This window comes from Carcharodon carcharias, chromosome 19 (assembly GCF_017639515.1).
Source record: "Carcharodon carcharias isolate sCarCar2 chromosome 19, sCarCar2.pri, whole genome shotgun sequence".
Classification (NCBI taxonomy): domain Eukaryota; kingdom Metazoa; phylum Chordata; class Chondrichthyes; order Lamniformes; family Lamnidae; genus Carcharodon; species Carcharodon carcharias.
The window spans coordinates 46,354,927-46,377,200 of NC_054485.1; the positions used below are offsets into that span (position 1 = coordinate 46,354,927).

A 22,274-nucleotide genomic window follows, 5' to 3' on the forward strand; every position below is an offset into this window, starting at 1 on the left:
GTCCAAATGACAGCACCTCCTTCAGTACTACACCCAGATGTTAGCGTATTGTGCTTAGTTTCTGTAGTGGCACTTCAGCCCACAACCTTCTGACTTAAGAGACAAAAGTACTACCATTGAGCTAAAACTGACACCAATAAGATGCAGAGATAGAAGCACATTAAATGCAAGGGTGAAAATGCAAATCTGGAGATTGATGTACACACCCGAGGTTAAAATGGAGAGAGGGGAAAGAATAATTACTTGAAGAAACCATCAACAAATAACAATTGTGTGTAACAGCATTTTCATAAATGCTCCTGAGGGAATAATGATGGTTTAGTTTACAATTTAAAAAGAAAGAACAGTGGCAATTCTTCAGTTGCATCCTCTAAACAAAGAAAAAAACATTAAAAGAGATGGATTCAGCACATTTTATAATGTAATTTAAACTGGGAAAGTGTTTGATTATATCATGAAACATAAGCTCAATTCACCAAGTAAATATCAGACCTTTCAGATGAGCACTCCCAAGTACAAACATGAATTAATAAGGCCATTTATTATTGTTTTAGAGGTAATTAATTAATATGACGCTCACTTTTTTTGCGGATTTTATGATTTTATGCGGATGCTTCTTTGTATTTTGACATTAGTTTCCAAGTTAAATTTAGAAATTTTAGATCAACGTTTGCCATTATTATGTTTGAGAATTTAATAGGAAGTAATTGCATGCATGTTTTGAATATAAATGCTGGATTAAAATACGAAGGCTGGAAGCTCATCTTGGTTGTTGCTGATTACCAAAATTAGGCATGTAAAATTAGACATCTTCCACCTAGCTTAGCCACAATTGATTTTGGTGAAATGCCCAGTATGACACTCATTTAAGTAATTTTGGTGGAATCCCAGTTGGATTTCCCAATCTGCGTGTTGAAAGCCTGAGATATAAAAATGGTTCTCCGATTGATTATCTTTGTGGTGTGGGCAGTGTTTAAATTGTAAATATTTCCTCACCTGCCATAGCATACATGGTACAGATTACACCTCGGTATTCCTTGCAATCAGCATTGTTATGCGGCTCTGAAGGAATGTGATTTATAGTAGCAACCCTTCATCATTGTAAACATTTTTCATTGGCCCATAGTTGGCTGGAGAAGCCTCCTAGTGATGAGACTTGGCAGCGAGTCAACAGGATGTCTTCCCATTTGTTTACCCAACCCAGATCTTTCCAAAAATTGGGGTGGATGGGATGCAGGCTATTCACAGGCATTGGGCAGAATTGTCCTAGATTTGCACTAAGTGCAGTAGTGGGCGAGTAAAACAACGTTTCGGCTGCCATGGCGGGTTTTCACGCTGTTATGTCCCAAACCCACTGCATTACTTGTGCATTCCCAGGAAACATGCAGTTTCCACGGCGGGCGGGCTCTCATTCGCCCACCATGCCATCACCCCACTGCTTCATCACACCGGGCGCCATACTTAAAGACCAGTCATGCACACATATCTCAGTGCTTCCGACCCACAACTACTGCAGCGAAGATGTCCACGAAAGGCAAAAAGACTGCAGCCCCCAGGTTTAATGATGCATCACTGGAATGCCATTTGGACACCATGAAGGCCCGCCATGATGCCCTCTACCCCCTCTCTGGCCACAGGATGGGCAGTGGCATCACCAATTCAGCATTGGAGGTGGTGGTAGCAGTGGTCAGTGCCAATGCTGCACACAAGAGGTTGGCTACCCAATGCAGATAGAGGATGAATGACCTCATCCGTGCAGCCAGGGTATGGCAATCAACTCATCACTCTAAACTCACACACTCAAGACCATCACACATTCACTGGCATCTCAGTCACTGCCAGCTCAAGGGACATCACCATCCATTCTCACACACACCCTCATATCCATCTGGCCTCACCTCCTCTGGGCAATGCCATCTCAGCCCTCACCATCTTGAGGCCACTTGCACAAATCAACATGTATCCCCAAACACACCCTGGAATACCCTTCTTCCCCAGTACAGCCCTCATCCTGCAGCCTCTTCCCTTGCTGAGACCACATCTCCCCCTTCCCCAAGCAAGCCCTAGCCCTGCAGCCATTGGCTGATCTGGTAGAGACCTGCTGTGAGCCCCCCTAAAAGTGATGTGGTGCTATCTGTGAAGCCTGGCACTGATAACTGCGAGTGTTGACCGAACAAGATAAGCAAACAAACCTTGAAGTCCTGAGCGAAGTGCAGCCCACCAGGTGCACTTTTCTTATGTGCTGTTGTGAAATACGTCAGCGTGTTTTCCCGCCAACATGGACAGACGATCCAGCAGTGGGGGATGAGACCGGCAGGCTAGCCTTATAATGATATGTTTCTATAGGGATCAAAGGGTATGGGGAGAAAGCGGGAGCAGGCTATTGAGTTGGATGATCAGCCATGATCATAATGAATGGCAAAGCAAGCCCAAAGGGCTGAATGGCCTACTCCTGCTTCTATTTTCTATGTTTCTATATGCTGATATATTACAATGAGGTTCCTGATATCCGATGGCGGGAAATGCGGGACGCCGTTGGCGGGCTGAGCAGACAAGTGCATACTGGTTTCACACCGTTGTTAAACGAGCCATATTGTCCGCTGACGCCACTGAACACACTCTACATCAATGGGCACGAGAAATCTTGGCCATGGTTGGCACAAAATAGAGGAGTTCTATTCTGCATATAGCCTATGCTGTGGTTGACCAAATATTCCTTGCTGCTGACACTAAGTGCATAACTAGAAAAATGTCCCGTTAATGAATCTGCTGCCCTTTCCGAGGATAACCCAATTTAAACACTTTCTCATGACTTGAATGAAGACATTGGCTGCTAATTAAATAGGGTGTAATGCAGTGCAGGTCATTTTAACCTAGTCTTCCTGCTGACATGATCAGTTTAACTATCCATTTTACATCCTGGCTAATTGCAGCAATGGCACTGCCCACCAACTGGTGTCAGCCCTTGTTACAAAAGTTTGGCAACTTTTGCCAAGACCAAAACCAAATGCAGCAGGAGAAAAGGAGGAGACAAGGGTAAGGATTGGGCTTGAATTGCGATCTTTAGTTTCCAGCTGATGAAAATTGATTTTAAAAAGATTAACAATGAGTGCTCTCATTTTGCAAGTCACATATTTATTTTAAATGCACTTTTGTGAAAACTAGACCATTGCCTCCAGTTTTCACTTTAGACAATCACAACTGTCTACTCATAAACTGGATGGATTGCAAACTTATCTAACTTGTTCTCAGTTGACAATATTTATTCATCTTGAGATCAGAATAGTCTTGTAAAGGGAGTTAAAGTGGTCTTAGAGAGCCAAAATCTAAGGGTTGCAAACATTGAGTAACATGGGACAAGTGCAGCATGCTTAGAAAAAACAAAATGACTGAATATATGGTTCACCAAGCTCCCCATCAATGGGATTTTCCTTGTGTGACCAATTGACGGCTTGATTACTATGATTAGGCAACAATTTCATTACCATTGCATTATAGATAGAAGGAAAACTAGCTGGACACCAGTCACTTTGCATCTGACAATTTCCATGAATTTGCAGTTGTGACACCTGAATTGTACTTTTGCATTGTCCTCAGCAATTATGTTCCAGTTGAACTTTGAATGGATGACTATATTTTTTATTTGTTCATGGGATGTGGGTGTCGCTGGCTTGGCCAGCATTTATTGCCCATCCCTAACTGCCCTCATTCAGAGGGCATTTCAGAGTCAACCATGTTGCTGTGGCAATCGTTGACATCTTTTGATGATCTGCTTCTATCACTGCTTGTTTGTCCCTACAACCACACCAACCCCCTCCACCTCTCTGTCTCTCTATCTCTCCGCCCCCCACACACACACCTTAAACCAGCTTATATTTCAGCTCTTTCCTGGACTCGAACTCAAGTTCTGTCGAAGGGTCATGAGGACTCGAAACGTCAACTCTTTTCTTCTCCGCCGATGCTGCCAGACCTGCTGAGTTTTTCCAGGTAATTCTGTTTTTGTCATGTTGCTGTGGGTCTGGATTCAGGTAAGGACAGCAGAATGCGGCATTAGTGAACCAGATGGGTTTGTTTGACAATTGGTAATCCAGGTTTTTATTGAATTTAAATTTCATGAATGGATTTGAACCCAGGTCCCCAGAGTATTACACTGGGTCTACTGGAATACTAGTCCAGTGACAATACCACTATGCCACTGCCACAATCAAACCACTTCCCCGCCCCCCCCACCCCCCCCCACCAAAGCAGAGTGCTCTAATTTTTATCTGTGAGCTCTTTGATTTATAAAATCAGACTAGTTATTCTTAAAATTCAGATATTTCTTGGAAAGAAAATGTGTGTTCATGCAGCACTTTCGACTTTGTCAGGAAGTCCCAAAGTGCTTCACACTAGCATTTTTGAAATATCGTCACTTATAAGATAACTCATATACTTTCCTTTCTTACAAGCATTTCCAGTGGCTGGTTAAAAATTCATCTAGTGTAGGGAGGGATTTATTTTACAAGAAGCGTCAAGTCGCTGGAGCATTTATTCTGCTGAAATTATCAGCAAGCTTGCTTACAATTGTTTAAACTCATATGGGCTGCAGTTCAAAGATCAGGATCAGCAAACAGAATGAAAAGTGATGCCAACCAAATTAAGTGGGTTAATGCTTCCCCACTTTTAAAAAAAATAACTTAAATTATGTTTAGAGGCTAATCATTCATCACAAAATACTCAGCTTCTGACTTGTTCCTATAATCACTTACACCATATGGCTGGTCCACTTTCTGATCAGTTGTGACCACCAGGATAGTGATGACATGTGTTTCAATGAAGGTAATCTCATTGAATGTCATGGAAAGGTGTTTGGAGATAGTCATTAGCTGGCACGTGTATGACATAAATGGTACCTGTCACTTATCAGCCCAAGTCTGAATGCTGCAGGTCTTTCTGCATGGTGGCACTGGCTGCATCTTTATATGAGGAGTTGCAATCATCAGGAACATCTCCACTTCTAATCTTATAATGGAGGGAAATCATTGCGGAAGAAACTGAAAATGGTTTGGCCTAGGACAGTGCCCTTGAGGAACTCGTGCAGTGGTGTCCTTGTGCAGAGATGATTGGCCTCCAACCACCACACCTATCTTATTTTTTGTTAAGTAGGAATCCATCCAGTGAAGAATAATAAGTGGAATGAAAACTCTTATTTTCCCTGCCGATATTGTGTGGTGTCTTGGAAAGTTTATCCCATGACCAACTCCACAATCCACCTCACTGACTGAAACCTGCATGTCTGGATACACATCCTTATACTGTATAGATGTAAGCTATTGCTCTGTAAAATGGCATGAGATATATCCCACTATCCTTCCTGTGCAATAACACTTTCTTCTTACCTTCCGATTTTGTCAGCTCTTCCAAAGACTTTAAGTAATGGTGAGAGGCAAAATCCCATTGGTTTCAATGACATTCTGGTACTTCCCCTACATTCAGTTATTAGGTTTTGTTTAGTTGTGCACCACAGGGAACAGGTAAAATTTTAGGTGAGGGGAAGGGAGGAGGATGGCACTGTACAGTGATTATGAGGCTGAGCTGATCTTCTTTCATTGGGACCACTGAAGTTAACTAGTGCCTTTTTTTAAAATTAACTTTACGGAAACACTGGGTTTTGCCCCAGTATCATTAAATTGAAAATAAATGAACAAAATGTGGCCCCTTTTAGAGCGGCAGAACAAATAGAAAACTTAAACAAAAACAAAGAAACTAACTTGAGTAGTTATGATTGGCAATGTGAGAGATGATAGGAATGCAGCCTCAGAATTTGGTGGGGTCATCTGCTGCACTTCTTTAGATGGCTGAACAAGCCGGTTCTGGAACGGCAAAGTCTGTCCCAAGTGCCACACATAAGTTGTCCCTTGCAGGTGGTGCTGGATGATCTCTGCTGACACTCCGTTTGCACAGTGGGCATCCACTTTGCAGCTACTGAAACCACATGTCACCTTGATGCAGACTCCTGACCATAGCTGGTGTTGCCATTTGCATTGGTCATCAGCTAGAGTTTCCCACTTGTCATGATTGATGTTGAGGGGTTTCTTGTCTCTTCTTAACAGCATCCTTGAATCAGGGTTTTATACGTCCTGCTCATCTCTTGGCACAAATTACTGCCATGTATAATATAGCCTTGGGGATGTGGCCATCTTCCATCCTGCGCCTATACAAACATATTAACATACAAATTAGGAACAGGAGAAGGCCACTCGGCCCCTCAGGCCTGCTCCGCCATTCAATAAGATCATAGCTGATCTGACTGTAACCTCAATCCCACATTCGTGCCGACCCCTGATAACCCTTCACCCCCTTGTTAATCAAGAATCTATCTAGCTCTGTCTTAAAATATTCTAAGACACTACTTCCACAAAGACTCACTACTCTCTGAGAGAAAAAAAATTCTCCTAATCTCTGTCTTAAGTGGGTGACCCCTTATTTTTAAACAGTGACCCCTAGTTCTAGATCCTCCCACAAGAGGAAACATCCTCTCCACATTCACTTTTCCAAGGTATTACAGGTTTCAATCAAGTTGCCTCTTACTCTTCTAAGTTCCAGTGGATACAAGCCTAACTTGCCCAATCTTTCCTCATAAGAAAACCCACCCATTTCTCGTATTATTCTAGTAAACCTTCTCTGAACTGCTTCCAGTGCATTTACATTACATTAAATAAGGGAATCAGTGTTGTACACAATACTCCAGATAAGGTCTCACCAGTTCCCTGTACAACTGAAGCATAACCTTCCTATTTTTGTAATCAATTCCCTTCAAAATAAATGATAACATTCTATTAGCTTTCCAAATAATTTGCTGTACCTGCATACTAGCCTTTTGTGATTCAGGCACTAGAACACCCAAACCCCTCTGAGTCTCAAAGCACTGCAATCTCTCACCAGTTATATAATAAGCTTTTTTATTCTTCCTGTCAAAATGACTAATTTCACATTTTTCCACATTATACACCATTTGCCAGGTCTTTGCCACTGACTTAACCTATCTGTGTCACTTTGTGGCCTCCTTATGTCCTCTTCACAATTTACTTACCTACCTATCTTTGTATCGTCAGCAGATTTTGCAACCATTCCTTCGGTCCCTTCGTTCATGTCATTTATATAAATTGCAAAATGTTGAGGCCCCAGCACTGATCCCTGTGGCACACCACTCATCACATCCTGCCAACCAGAAAAAGACCCATTTATGCCAACTCCGTTTCCTGTTAACAAGCCAATCTTTTATCCATGCCAATATGTTACCCCCTACACTATGAGTTTTTATTTTTCACAATATCCTTTGATGTGGCACTTTATCAAATGCCTTCTGGAAATCTAAGTACAGTACATCCACTGGCTCCCCCTTATCCACAGCACATGTGACTCCTTCAAAGAACTCCAATAAATTGGTTTCACATGGTTTCCCTTTTATAAAACCAGATTGACTCTATTTGATTACCTTGAATTTTTCCAAGTGTCCTGCTACAACATGTTTATTAACAGTTTCTAACATTTCCCCTATGATAGATACCCAAGCCAGGGAAGCATTCTTTGCTTGATTAGCACTAGCATGTTTGAAATATTTGCCCTAGAAGGTCGTCTCAATTTCTCTGCTCCTCTCACCCATTCTAATCTGTCTCTCTCTGAACTTACTGCACTCTGTTCTCTCAGGTCCAACCCCAACATTGTCATCAAACACGCTGGCAAGGGTGGTGCTGTTGTCTGGCGCACTGACCTCTACCTCGCGGAGGCTGAGCGTCAACTCGCAGACAGTTCCTCCTACCTCTTCCTGGACCATGACCCCACCACTGAACATCAAACCATTGTTTCCAGGACTGTCACTGACCTCAAGTCCTCTGGAGATCTTCCTCCCACAGCTTCCAACCTGATAGTCGCCCAACCTTGGATGGCCCGCTTCTACCTCCTACCCAAAATCCACAAACAGAACTGTCCCGGTAGACCGATCGTGTCAGCCTGTTCCTGCCCCACAGCACTCATTTCTCGTTATCTTGACTCCCTTCTCTCTCCCCTTGTCCAGTCCCTTCCCACCTATATCCGTGATTCTTCTGACACCTTACGTCACATCAACAATTTCCAGTTCCCTGGCCCCAACCGCTTCCTCTTCACCATGGATGTCCAATCCCTCTACACCTCCATCCCCCACCAGGATGGCCTGAGGGCCCTTAGCTTCTTCCTCAAACATAGGCTTGAACAATCCCCATCCACCATTACTCTCCTCCGTCTGGCTGAACTTGTTCTCACACTGAACAATTTCTCCTTCAACTCCTCTCACTTACTCCAAACAAAAGATGTGGCTATGGGTACCCGCGTGGGCCCCAGCTATGCCTGTCTCTTTATGGGGTATGTGGAACATTCTTTGTTCCAGTCCTACTCCGGCCCCCTCCCACAACTCTTTCTCCGGTACATCGATGATTACTTTGGTGCTGCTTCATGCTCTCGTCGGGACTTGGAAAAATTTATTACTTTTGCTTCCAATCTCCACCCCTCCATCATTTTCACATGGTCCATCTCTAACACTTCCCTTCGCTTCCTTGACCTCTGTGTCTCAATTTCTGGTGATAGACTGTCCACCAATATCCATTACAAGCCTACCGACTCCCACAGCTACCTCGACTACAGCTCCTCACACCCCGCTTCCTGTAAGGACTCCATCCCATTCTCTCAGTTCCTTCACCTCCGTCGCATATGTTCTGATGATGCTACTTTCAAAAACAGTTCCTCTGACATGTCCTCCTTCTTCCTTAACCGAGGTTTTCCACCCATGGTCGTTGACAGGGCCCTCAACCGTATCGGGCCCATCTCCCGCGCATCCACCCTCACGCCTTCTCCTCCCTCCCAGAAACATGATAGGGTCCCCCTTGTCCTCACTTATCACCCCACCAGCCTCCGCATTCAAAGGATCATCCTCCACCATTTCTGCCAACTCCAGCATGATGCCTACACCAAACACATCTTCCCTTCACCCCCCCGGCAGCATTCCGTAGGGATTGTTCCCTCCGGGACACCCTGGTCCACTCCTCCATCACCCCCTACTCCTCAACACCTACCTATGGCACTTCCCCATGCCCATGCAAAAGATGCAACACCTGCCCCTTCACTTCCTCTCTCCTCACCGTCCAAGGGCCCAAACACTCCGTTCAAGTGAAGCAGCATTTCACTTGCATTTCCCTCAACTTAGTCTACTGCATTCGTTGCTCCCAATGCGGTCTTCTCTTCATTGGAGAGACCAAACGTAAACTGGGCGACCGCTTTGCAGAACACCTGCGGTCTGACCCAAACCTCCCTGTCGTTTGCCATTTTAACACTCCACCCTGCTCTCTTGCCCACATGTCTGTCCTTGGCTTGCTGCATTGTTCCAGTGAAGCCCAACGCAAACTGGAGGAATAGCACCTCATCTTCCGAGTAGGCACTTTACAGCTTTCCAGACTGAATATTGAATTCAACAACTTTAGATCTTGAACTCCCTCCTTCATCCCATCCCCTTTCCGTTTCTTCCCCCTTCCTTTTGTTTTTTCCAATAATTTATATAAATTTTTCTTTTCCCACCTATTTCCATTATTTTTAAATATTGTATGCCCTGCAAGTCTTTCCACTCCACCCCCACTAGAGCTGTACCTTGAGTGCCCTGCCATCCATTCTTAATTAGCACATTTGTTTAGATATATATCACCACCTTCAACACTTCTTTGTTTCTTTGTCTGTGACATCTTTTGATTATCTGCTCTTATCACTGCTTGCTTATCCCTACAACCACCCCCCCCGACCTTCTGTCCCCCCGACTCTCGCCCCCTCCCCCCAACCTTAAACCAGCTTAGATTTCACCCCTCTTCTAATATTCACTCAGTCATGAGGACTCGAAACATCAACTCTTTTCTTCTCCGCCGATGCTGCCGGACTTGCTGAGTTTTTCCAGGTAATTCTGTTTTTGTTTTGGATTTCCGGCATCCGCAGTTTTTTGTTTTTATTTTTTTCCCTCATGAGTAGTCTGTCCTATGACTCAGTCATGTCCTCCCTCACCATTAGTGTCAAGAAAACTGTAGTTATGGGACATGGTGTCATGCCTCTCATGTGATCAGACTCAGCAACACACTTCTGGAAGCAGTCAGCAAATCCTGCTGCCTTGATTCTACAGTGACAGGCAACCTGCATTGGAAAGGCAGCCACCAAATTTGGATGACTAACAAAACAGGCTTGACGAAGAACAGACTGACTTACAGGACCAAGATGCTTAGCTATAAGGTCTGTATGGCAGCAAAGCCTGAAGAACCTTGAATAATAACATCCACTATCCAGCAAACACTCCAACCCCAATGTTTAATGTCTTAGCTCTGCCTCAGCTGAGATCAGCTAATCCAGTAGAGGTTAGGGAACACCACTGACCCGTATGGCTCAATACCACATGAAGCAGTGAACTGACCAATTAAGGTATCTGGTGATCTTTGTTCAATTAACAAACTCCTTGTGCTAAGTCAGATGAAAGCAGAAAGAAACAGCCAATACCTGGTAACGTCCGGTTTATTTGTCTTAAACACTATAGGGGATGTTCCAAAACAACTCTATATTTTGATTTTGAATCTATATTCTAATGCCTAGTGAAGACAGCAAATTATTTTATAGCTAGAGCGCTCAGTATCTCTCTTTCTGTCAGATTGACTTTAGAATTACATTTCAAGAGTTCTAACGCTCTACTGGCAGAAAGCTGCACTGCAAAATTCAGCAGACATGATACCAGCAATCAGAAAATATGAATGCACTGGGGTCAGAGGGTAAATGCATCAGGCAGTGTGAAACTAGACCATAGAGATTAGCAAGGTCCCAAATTCAATCCAATCCGTCCCTTCCAGGACACTAGGTAGACTTATAGTTCGGCACCTCTGAGCTGGGGTTAGTCAGTGCAAGGGGAGAGGGGGGCGGGTGCAGGGAAGAGAAGATAATCAGACAGGTTCTGTCTCTTAATGAGTCCTGTTGGGGGTTGGGGAGTCTGATGGGGAGCCTGGTCTTAACTGTGGGACTAATACTGCTTTATATTGCAGCTTAGACTGCCAAGCCTTGGCTTTAGCAGCAATGGTGCAACCTAATTAAGAAGACCTACAGCTTTAGTAAATTCAGTCAACTGACAGGAGCTGCTACTTTTACTGACATCACAAAGATTAGAATTATGAAACACCCCCAATGGACAGTTCGCCCTGATACCCATGCACTATCACTGCTGTGCAATCACACCTGTAAAATGGGCTGGATTTCACCAGCACTTTCATCAATCACTTTTACATGTTACTGAAGCAGTGCAATGTGAAGGATATAGCCATGGTGCCAAGTTTTGCGTCAGTGAAATGTGCATTGGTATTCTCACTGATGCTTAACCTGTAGGGTATAAATCAGGTGTCAAGGTGCAGGCTAACTTAAAAATGCAATTAAGTGAGACTCTTCACCATGGCAACTGCTTTACACTGATGCTAGTGTGTGGTGTAAATGGTCCCTTAATATTAACAAATCTTGGAATTATCTGATTGTTCCAACTCTCAATGCCAAAGTCAGCTGTTAAGATGATAGTTTGAGGCTGAGCATTGTACCAGGGACAGCTGATACCTGTGAATGAATTATAAGGTGCTAACCTAACCAAGAGATTCAGAGAAGCTCATAAAGTGCAAAAAGCACAGGCTGTTTGTGTTTGTTATCTGAACTCAAAGATTGGATTACTCACTGAAATTCACTTACAGTATTTGTCATGGTTGATAGCATCTGCCACTGCTGTAGTTTGTTTATTTAATGTTGAGGTTTTTTCTTCTTATTTGAAGCTGACAACACCACATGACACAATGCAGAGTTTTTCCAAGAAGACACATTGGACCAAAGTAGAATTATAAATTCTCCCCTTCATACCATGTACAAATAAATATAAAACTGGTACATTTTCTTACCTGATACACATTATAGTCATTACAGTTCACCTCAACAGAGTTATATCAATATAAAAATAAAGTACTGCGGATGCTGGAAATCTGAAATAAAACCAAAGAATGCTGGAAAAACTCCACAGATGCTGTCAGACCTGCTGAATTTTTCCAGCATTTTCTAGAGTTACATCAATGCTGTGTGACATAACCAACTGGCACAGATCTAAATATCTAACTACCTAAACCAGAGATCACCGTACACTAATCTATTAAACTGCTCAGATCCCAAGGCAGGGAGATAGTTAACAGAAACAGTACGATGTGTGATGGGTTAATGCCACAAACCAGGAACTGAGCACATGATCTGACTGACACTTAAGTAGTATAAGTTTGGTTGCACCATTTTTCAGATGATTTATTAAATAGAGGCCACAGTTCAGGTGGAGGTTAAAGACCCTGTGGCATTGTTCAAAGAGTAACAGCAAGTTCTCCTGGTCCTAGGCAATATCATTGGAGAAGGGTTAATTTGACAGTCATCTCATGACCATGCAAAATGTTGGACTGTCAAAAGAAGGCAACCTGCCACACCTAGTCTTTGCCTACACATCATTCCAGCATTGTTTAGCTGACTCTCAATGCCTTTTGAAGCGATTTTGAAAATCACTGAGTTGTAAATGGAATTTGAAAATTGTGCCCTACCAGAGTACTCGGCATGGACAATAAATGTTGCCTTGCCAGCACTGGCCATATCACAAAGCAAATTTTGAGAAATGCTGTTGTGGGATCTTGCTATGCACATATTGACTCCCATGTTTGCCAGATGTTACCAGTGATTATACTTCAAAAGTAATTAGTTAGTCATGAAGCCTTTTGGGACATCATGAAGAGGTAATAAGATGCTATAAAAATGCAAGTTCTTTCTTACGAAGAGGTGATGAAGCAAATTCACAAACACATCACTGTCTTAGAATATGCTTCAGATTGCATTATTTTATATAATTAAACAGCACTAATTCTCCATTTTTGTTTGGTAGCAAAGATGGTCAAAGGTGTCAGTGTCACTCAGGATCGGAACCTGGATCAGAAGATTGTGGTCCAAGTCCCACTCCAAAGACTTGGACATAAAAATCTAGGCTGACCCTCTAGTGTATTTCAATGAGGTTTTACTGTTAGCACATTTCATTTTCTTACTATACCTTGATGAGGCTTTGCTTATACATATGCTCATGAGATAGTCGGTATATAGCTTTTTCTTGAAACTATTGTTAAGAACTATGACAAGACTTCATAGCAAGTACATGGTTTCCAAGACACAGACTATTCTGCGTCTTTCTCTCTCGGAGCCTCTTGGTCATCTAATCCTTGATGTCACACTTATATCATTAATATCATCATAGTGTCAATAACATAGCCATTAACTCTTCACAGTGCAGTACCTTACGGAGATGTCATCTTTCAGATGAGATGTTAAACTAAGGTCCCCTCAGGCAGATGCAAAAGTTTCCATGGCATTATTTAAAAGAACTGCAGGGTGTTATCCCTGTTGTTCTGGTCATTATTTATCCCTTAATTAACATTGCTAAATCAGATTATCTGATCAGTGTCACATTGCTGTTTGTGCGAGCTTGCTGTGTGCAAATTACTTGCTGCATTTCTGACATTATAACAGTGCCTAGATTTCTATTGGCTGTAAAGTCCTTTGAGGAATCCTGTGGCCATGAAAGGGGCTATATAAATGCATTTTTATTTTCTTTTTAATAGCTATTCCATCAAGGCAAGGTTAAAGGGGAGCATCATTTAATTTCCTCACCACATAATTTGAGTGCGCTGGCACTTGGACACCATCTTGCATCCCAACCTCTTCCCCAGCACTGGGGAATGTGCATTTAATGATCTCTGGACCATACTCCTGACATTGCTATCCGTAATGCTGAATTGTAAATCATTACACTGAAAGACATTTCTAAGCTTTGGTGCTGCTACTTATGGGAGTGTTGAATGAGCACATTCTCTGTAAAATCAGGGAGGGAAATAAAAAGCTAAACCCGTTACTTCTTATCCCTGTCCATCATCAAGATCATTTCACCGAATTCAACGAGTTCTGATAGACTCTACCCCATACCTGCCTAGACTTAAACAGAAAGGAGGGAAATTGCCATCTCTGTTGCACAATTGTCACATTGGATTAACAATATACCCACCTAGTGCTGTCAATCAAACAGTGCACAGTGAATGGAGTGAAACACCCTGTTTCTGACAGCAACCTTGCAACTGCAATTAGATCCTGGGAGTCAATTTAGCATTTCTTGTTACAAAAAACTCCAAATCAGGCAAAAAGGAGATAAACGATTAAAAAAAAAGCACTCAAAGATTACAAATTGTGGCTTTATTCAGATTTTATAATACAAATAACTGAGACACAAGAGTGCTTGGAGTGTTCTTCCCTGTATTCACCTTTAAGTTTCATTTTATTGTTACATAATGCACATGAAAGTGGTGTTATTGGTGAACATTCATAAATCTTGAGTTGCAACAGCAAGGGAGAGCAGTTTTGCAAAGAGGACTGAACTAGAAATGCCAGGGGTAGTTAGAATATGGAACTCACTGCTACACAAAGGAGCTGAGGCAAATAACATAGATGTACTTAAAGAGAAGATAGATAAGTACACGAGAAAGAAAGGGATAGAAAGATATGCTGATAGAGTTAGATGAAGTAGGGTGGGAAAAGGCTTGTGTGGACCATAAACACTGGCATAGCTTGGTTGACCTGTTTTGGGTTGTAAATTCAATGTAATGAATTTGGTGATTCAGATGAAATTGCATTGTTCCTGTTTACAGCATTAGGTTCAAGGATATTATCCAGACTCTCTTCTCTCCTTTTCCCTTCTACACCCCTCTCACCTCTGCACACACAATCTTGGCTCAGAACCAGGTCTCACACAGTCCTCCACAAATCATTCAAGTGCTTTCCAGCCAGCAATTGGATTCTTACACTTGGATTTTATTTGCTCAGTTTTTGTGCTCATCAGAATGAGGGATGCCAGCAATAAGGAAGAGCAATAAATTGGCTATTCATCGTGTACTTCAAATAGCAAGAAATAAATGCAGAGTGAAGTTCTCTCAGCAAAGGGCAACCCTACAAACAGTGTCCTGTGAGATTAGACTCATTCTCAATGTGGTGGCTGAGTATATAGTTCATTGTAGGCAAGATCCTTTGCGACTGCTAAGTTGGTTGTTCACATTATTTGTCACAAATGAAGCCATGTTTCCCACGCCATGATCATAGTGCTCCATCTGTGATACGCCTTACTGTTTTCTTGAATGAAGATTCCCACGTGTTAAAAGCCCAGGATGCATAGGCTTGCTTTAGGGGGTTGCCAAGTTGTACACAAAACAATTTTCCATGGATCAGGAGAGAACATTTCTGTAGAGTATGTGAATAAGTTTGCAAACTGGATATTCCAAGTGAATGAAAAAATAAGTCATTTTGAGCTGCAGTTTTATAAATCAAGGAACAAAAGTTAAAGGCATTTTGCTCATATCAGGAAGACTTTCATGTCTCAAAAGTGAGGAACTCTTTATCCAGGCACTTTGTCCCATCTGTTTAGCATGCAGGGTTCAAAGTAAGGGAGAATATAAAATGTAAATAAATACTTACACTAATTTTCACGTTTTCATCCTATCGGTATATGTGAAAATAATACGTTCAGTTCCAAAAGAATTCTGCTCAAAGAATTACCTTGTAATTCTGACAGTTTGTACAGAACCTTCCTTTAGACTTAACTAATGATACAGTTCTCTCAAGGGACAGTGCTTACATATTATGAAATGTATAATTTTCTTAATATTATCATGTTAGAGGCCTGATTTCAAGCCTACAGTCAGCAGGATGAGGAAAATAATTATAGATTTTTAAAAAATCAACAAATATTTTGTTATCTTTACCTTTCCAAGGTATTCACAAATTATAGTTAATAAACCTGAAATACAGTAATTAAATGTGTTTGTACCAAATCAAGTGCAATTAATATGAATAGTGGGGATTTGAATGTGAGCCAATAAGTTGCATGTGTGACACACAAAGTTTGCTCATTTCAGGAAGGCAGTGATGTATATAGTTACATTTATGAAGCTTTTCATGTCTCAGGAGTGAGGAATTCTTTATCCAGGCACTTTGTCCCATCTGTTTAGCATGCTGGGTTCAAAGTAAGGGAGAATATAAAATTTAAATAAATACTTACACTAATTTACACGTTCCTGTTGGTGGATGCCAGATGTTTATTGGACAAGAAGTGGACAAACGAGCATTTTTCAAACATATAGAGGAGAATTTTCTCCCCGTCAGGGGGGGGTTGGGCGGGAGCGGGCATGGGCGAGCGTGCAGCTGATTGCCACCCGTGATCGGCTGGGCGCTGCCATTTTGCGCGGGTGAGCCAATTACGGCCCACCCAGTGTGATGTGCACCCGAAAGCGCTGAGCACTCCCCGTGCGGGTGGCGAGAGTAGGCTGAGTCGGGGAGTGCGCTCTTTCGCGCATGCGTGCGAAAGAGTGCAGAAATCTCCCTGAGGCACAGAGTTGTCACATGAGCTGGGACATGTCTATGGATGTTGTTAAAAATTTTTGTAAAACTTTAAATACCTTCATGAAACCTCATCCTGCCCGTGGATGAGGTTTCATGATAAATGCGAAGGCCGCCTGGGCTCTTCGCCTGCCCCTCAACCTTAAGGTTGGATGGGCAGCTCAGTTTATTGTTTTAATTGATACTTAAATGGCCTTAATAGGCCTTTAACAGTTCAGCGGATGCACATCCAACTCGGGTGCACGCCCACCAAACTGAAAATCTAAATGACGCGCGGTGACATTGGGACGCACACCCAAAGTCACTGCACATCATTTTACACATCGGCCCTGTCCCTGAAGATTCTGGCCATAGCTAAATATATATACATGCTCTGGGTTTTCATTCATGCAATTTGTTTACTGTTCCAGAGACACTAAAGGAAAACTAGTGACAAGATGTCAGAGGCTGTCCCCTCACTTTACCACCCAGTGCTTTTTGACTGCAAGAACCTTCTCACAGCCTTCCTACAGATTTTTCTACCAACTCAGCTCTGACAGATGCCAGGAATTCCTCAGTTTGGTCAAACTACAGGTTTTTACTCCACAATATACCCAAACTCAACATTATTCTATGTATCTCAGAGTCTAAAAACAATTAACAATACGTCAAGTTCCTAGGCAGAAGGAAATAATAACACAATCATAATCACTGACTGACGTGTTTTTAAAACTGAAAAGTAGACAATGATATGGAATTTGATTCTGGAAATTCTAGTGAAAAGAAAGGAATGATGGATTGCTAAAATACAATTTCATTTATTGCTTACTGTAAATCTTTGAAGTTTTGAAGACAACAACACCGAGGATGATCTAATAGTAATATCATAAAAGCACACATATTATTGCCCAGTGTCCTACAACACACCTTCTGTCACTAGCGTGTGGTTAGAATGTGGAACTTTTTACCACATAAAGTGGTTGAGGTGAATATCAGAGATGCATAGGAGGGGAAACTTGGTAAGTACATGAGAGAGAAAAGAATGGAAGTAGATGGGGATAGGATTAGATCAAGAAGGTGGGAGGCTTGAGTGGAACACAAACACCAGCCTCGACAAGTTGGGTCAAATGTCCTGTTTCTGTCCTGTAAATTACTTGTAGTACTATGAAAGTTTCTTCTCATAGGTAAACTACTTATGGGTCATTTATGGATATACAAATCCTTTCATTTTCACAAAAGTAAAAAAAAAGAGTCTCCACCAAAACAGGAAACTGTCTTTTCTCTCAGATATTGACTAACCTGCTCAGAACTTCCAGCATTTTCTGTTTTCATTCAGGTTTCCATGCTTGCAGTTTTCCTCTTCATTGCTTATTTACTCTTTTGCATTCTCTTTACAGGTTCAGCCCCTATGAATGGTATGATGCTCATCCGTGTAACCCTGGATCGGATGTTGTGGAAAACAACTTCACCCTCTTGAATAGCTTCTGGTTTGGAGTGGGAGCTCTCATGCAGCAAGGTGAGGTATTTTTCACTCATTCTTTCTTCCCCACCCTGTCCCCTGAAATGAGAGGGACTTCCACTGGTCCTTTGCTTCTTATGAGTCAGAATTTATAGCAAAGCATCTCAACGTTAAGTAGAAAGCGCTCCATGAGGTTGAAGTGCCTAAAGTCTGGAACTTTCAGCTAATGAATCAGGCTCATGACCAACAAAGCAACTGCTACTGGAAACCAGGATATCACAACCTTGAGCACTCAAACCATTGGATCTTGTGTCAATGCAAACAAACCAATGAAGATAAATTTCTGCTTTATGTGAGAACACACTCTCAGAATAAGGGACAGGCCAGTTAAGACTGAGTTGAGGAGGAATTTCTTCACTGAGAGGGTGGTGAGTCTTTGGAATTCTCTACCGCCCCAGAGGGCTGTGGGAGCTCAGCCATTGAGCATGTTCAAGACAGAAATCGATATATTTCTGGGTGCTAATGACCTCAAAGGACAGGAGGAGAATATGGGAAAATGCTGTTGAGATAGATGATCAGCAATGATCTAACTGAATGGTGGAGTAGGCTCAACAGGCCACACGGCCTACTCCTGCTCCTATGTTCCTAACTTAGGAGAGCATGGAAAAAGAAAAGGTCCTTCATCTCATCCAGCCCATTCCTTCCACAAACTATATACACAGAAACTTTATTACACCATAGCAAAGAAGGAAACTCTGCATATATAGCTTCAAAAAGCTGGGACAGGCATGAGGGACTAAATGGCCCACTTCTGTGCTGTACAATTCTATGACGCACTGCCTTCTCCTCCGAAGTAATTCAGTCTAACAGCATCCCCGTACCTCCACTGTTGAAATTTTGTTTGATAATGTTCTGTGAAGTGCCTTGGGACATTTTACTATTCTAAAGGTGCTATATGAATGCAAGTTGCTGATTTTGTTGCTGTTCAATGCTAGCCTACTTTCCTCCGAAGCCAACCTGTCCCGACCCATTTCCAAGCACATAGGAAAATACACACTTAAATGAGCTACCTCACTGACTTTCTTTCATCAAAAATTACTGACACCCCTCTGACATAATATTCAGACATGTGATTGTTGTGTGTTTGTGTCCAAGGATCAAGCTGCAATAAAGTCAGATTTATTTCAAGAGTGGGGTTAAATACTGATGGCAAAATAAACTCCTATCATTTCATGTATTGACTCATTGTGGGGTGGAAGATAATCATTGCATTTGGCTCTGTACCAGTTTAAAACTAATTGCTTTTAAAATTAAATAGGAATATTCACAGTGCAAGACAAACACACAGTTTTCATCCTGTTGCTCCTTGCTACCCATACATATGGGATGGTTCCTCCCTGACAATTTGAAAATTACAAGCCAGCAGCACTAGTTACAATAAGTACTATTATGTAACAAACCAAAGATTTTCATTGTTTATATGTGCCAGACAAAGTTATGTTTCTGGTATTTCCTCCACAGAAGCTTCAAAATTCAAAATTGCAACAATTTATTTTTCAAATTTGAAATGAGGGATTTCCTAATGTCACAAAATTTTCCCCTCCCTTTCCCAACTCATTGGACTTATTTCTTGGGTATAGTTCTATAGGTGTTGGGTACCTTTGAGTATCTTACAAGAATAGCCATTATTCATGTAGAAGATTGGTAGTGAACATATCAGGCTGGTAGTAGTAAACCAGAGCCAGGGCTAAGATGTCTAGATGTGTGTGCGGAATGCTGATCAGATATTCTAACTCTGGTCTGTGCTGAGTTTGTTCACCTTAGTCAGGGTAGCAGTGGAGTTCTACAATTGGAGTGTGGATTGTGGAATGGTGGCGAATTATCACAGCATCAGGAAAAGGAATGGTTAAACTCAACTTCTACAAGAACCAGTCAAGCAACCTCTACTGCCACAAACTTAACTAGGCAATGGTGGGGGGGGGGGCGGGGGGTGGCATTGGAAGCCTGCCACCAGGTGCTGCTGGCCAATCAGAGGCTAGCAGCTCTTCATTGTTCTGCAGCGCCACTGGGGAGGCAGTGGCTGGTCCCAGCAATGGACTTACTTGAGGGACCCAGGCCACAGGTGGGTGATGACGGGGGCGGGGTGGTGAGGCAGGGTCAGCTGGAAGGGCAGAACGGTGGCTTTTAGCAGGCCACCCCATCCCTTCCCAATGCTTGGTCCCTCAAACAGGCACTGAGTGTTTTTGAATAAAGGACCAGTTCCTCATCCCCCCAACCCTTGGAAGCCCGCAAGAAACCCCAACAGGGTTTGCTTTTCAGGCTTCCTACATGTCAACTTGTCCACCCACTGCTGAGTGAATACCAGAGGCTTTTAAATGGGCATTTGTTACACACTTAAGGGCATCAATTGGTGGTGGGGTGGGAAGGCTGGCCAAGGGCCTTCTTACCACAGGCTTAATCGAGGCAGAGGTGAGAAGGCAGCGGGGTCTCTATGCGCCATCCTCCCACCTGATTAATGCCCCCAGCCACTAAAGCCCCCATGAAAGATGGCATTAAATTTGCCCTAAGAGTTAAATTGCCTTGTGTCCATGTGCAAGATGCATCCTCACATCTTCGCATCATTAACTAGTGCCCTAGGATGCAAAGTGCTCACGTCATGATGTGATTGAATGGAGGAGAGTCTGTCCCATTGGCGCAGCATATTTACTAGTTCCGGTTAAAATAATGACAGGCACCGAGACTGAAGAATAACTCAGTGTATTGAGCCACTGATCTGGAGATATTGAGCAATTTTATTTTCACTGGCCATTGACTGCAGGTGTCCCATGCTACCAGATTAACAATATCAAGGCAGATTCAGGCTAAAAAAAATCACTCCATTGCTGATTTGCCTTGCATGCTTTTTTTTTTTAAAAATATACTTTATTCATAAAATATCTGAAAGAACGTTACAACACATTTCTAAATTGCCATCACAAAAAGTGCAATCATTTTCAACTTTTACACATAGATCACAAGGTGCTTCAATACAATCAATGAATATTACAGTCATTTAAATATGGTCATTACAGACAGTCAGACAGTGCAATGGTATTGGAGTTATCAACATACATTATGTTGCACTCTAGGGTGCTTCAATACAATTATAATACAATTAGTATTCAATGCAAACGTTTATTATGAGCCGTACAGCCTGACGTTTCTATACGTTTCCCAGCCCCTCGGTGCACTATGGCAGAAAGATCTTAGACAGTGACCTTTCCCCATTATGCCTTTGCGGCAGCTGCTCCAAGCTTTACTGCGTCCCTCAGCACGTAGTCCTGGACCTTGGAATGTCTGCAACACTCGGTCGGGGACAACTCTTTGCACTGGAAGACCAACAGGTTGCAGGCAGACCAAAGAGCGTCTTTCACCGAGTTGATGATCCTCCAGCTGCAGTTGATGTTTGTCTCGGTGTGTGTACCTGGGAACAGCCTGCCAAGCACAGAGCCCTGTGTCACAGAACTGCTCGGGATGAACCTCGACAAAAACCACTGCATCTCTCTCTCCAGACCTTCTTTGCAAAGACACATTCCACAAGGAGGTGAACAACAGTCTCTTCCCCACCACAGCCACCTCAAAGCAACATGCGGAGGGGGTGAGACTCCTGAATTGAGACTCCAGAAGGATCTGACGGGGAGGCCCTTTCTCACCACCAGCCAAGCTACATCTTGGTGCTTGTTGGAAAGTTCTGGCGATGAGGCACTCTGCCAAATGACTTTGACAGTCTGCTCGGGGAACCAACCGAAAGGATCCATCATCTCCTTTTCCCGCAGGGCCTCTAAGACATTACATGCCGATCATAGAGACATAGAATGGCTACGGCAGAGGAGGAGGCCATTCAGCCTGTCGAGGCCACACAGCTCTCTGCAAGAACGTTTTAGCTAGTCTAAGGTAGTTGTTCTCTTTGAAGTCCATGATTGAATTTGTTTCCACCACCCTTTCAGGCAATGAATTCCAGATCGTGCTCACTGAGTAAAAAATGTTTTTCCTCATGTCGCCTTTGGTCCTTTTGCAAATCACTTTAAATCACTGCCCCCTTGACCCTTCCACCAATGGGAAGAGTTTCTCTCTCTCTACTATGTCCAGGCTCCTCATGATTTTGAACACCTCTGTCAAATCTCCCGTGACCCTACTCTAAGGAAAGCAACCCCAGCTTCTCAAATTCTATCCATGTGACTGACATCCCTCATTCCTGGAGCCATTCTCGTAAATCTTTTTTACACTCCCTCCAAAGCCTTTAATTCACATCCTTCTTAAAATGCCGTGCCCAGAATTGGAC

At 42.7% G+C, this 22,274-nt stretch overlaps 1 protein-coding gene across 1 annotated transcript in view; it reads left to right on the forward strand.

The window, feature by feature from the left end:
• LOC121291515 (glutamate receptor ionotropic, kainate 3) overlaps positions 1 to 22,274 on the forward strand; it is a 558,849-nt gene that overhangs the window by 434,099 nt on the left and 102,476 nt on the right. The window contains exon 12 of the mRNA XM_041212818.1: positions 17,892 to 18,010. Coding sequence (XP_041068752.1) covers positions 17,892 to 18,010 — 119 coding nt within the window. The remainder of the gene's footprint in view (positions 1 to 17,891; positions 18,011 to 22,274) is intronic.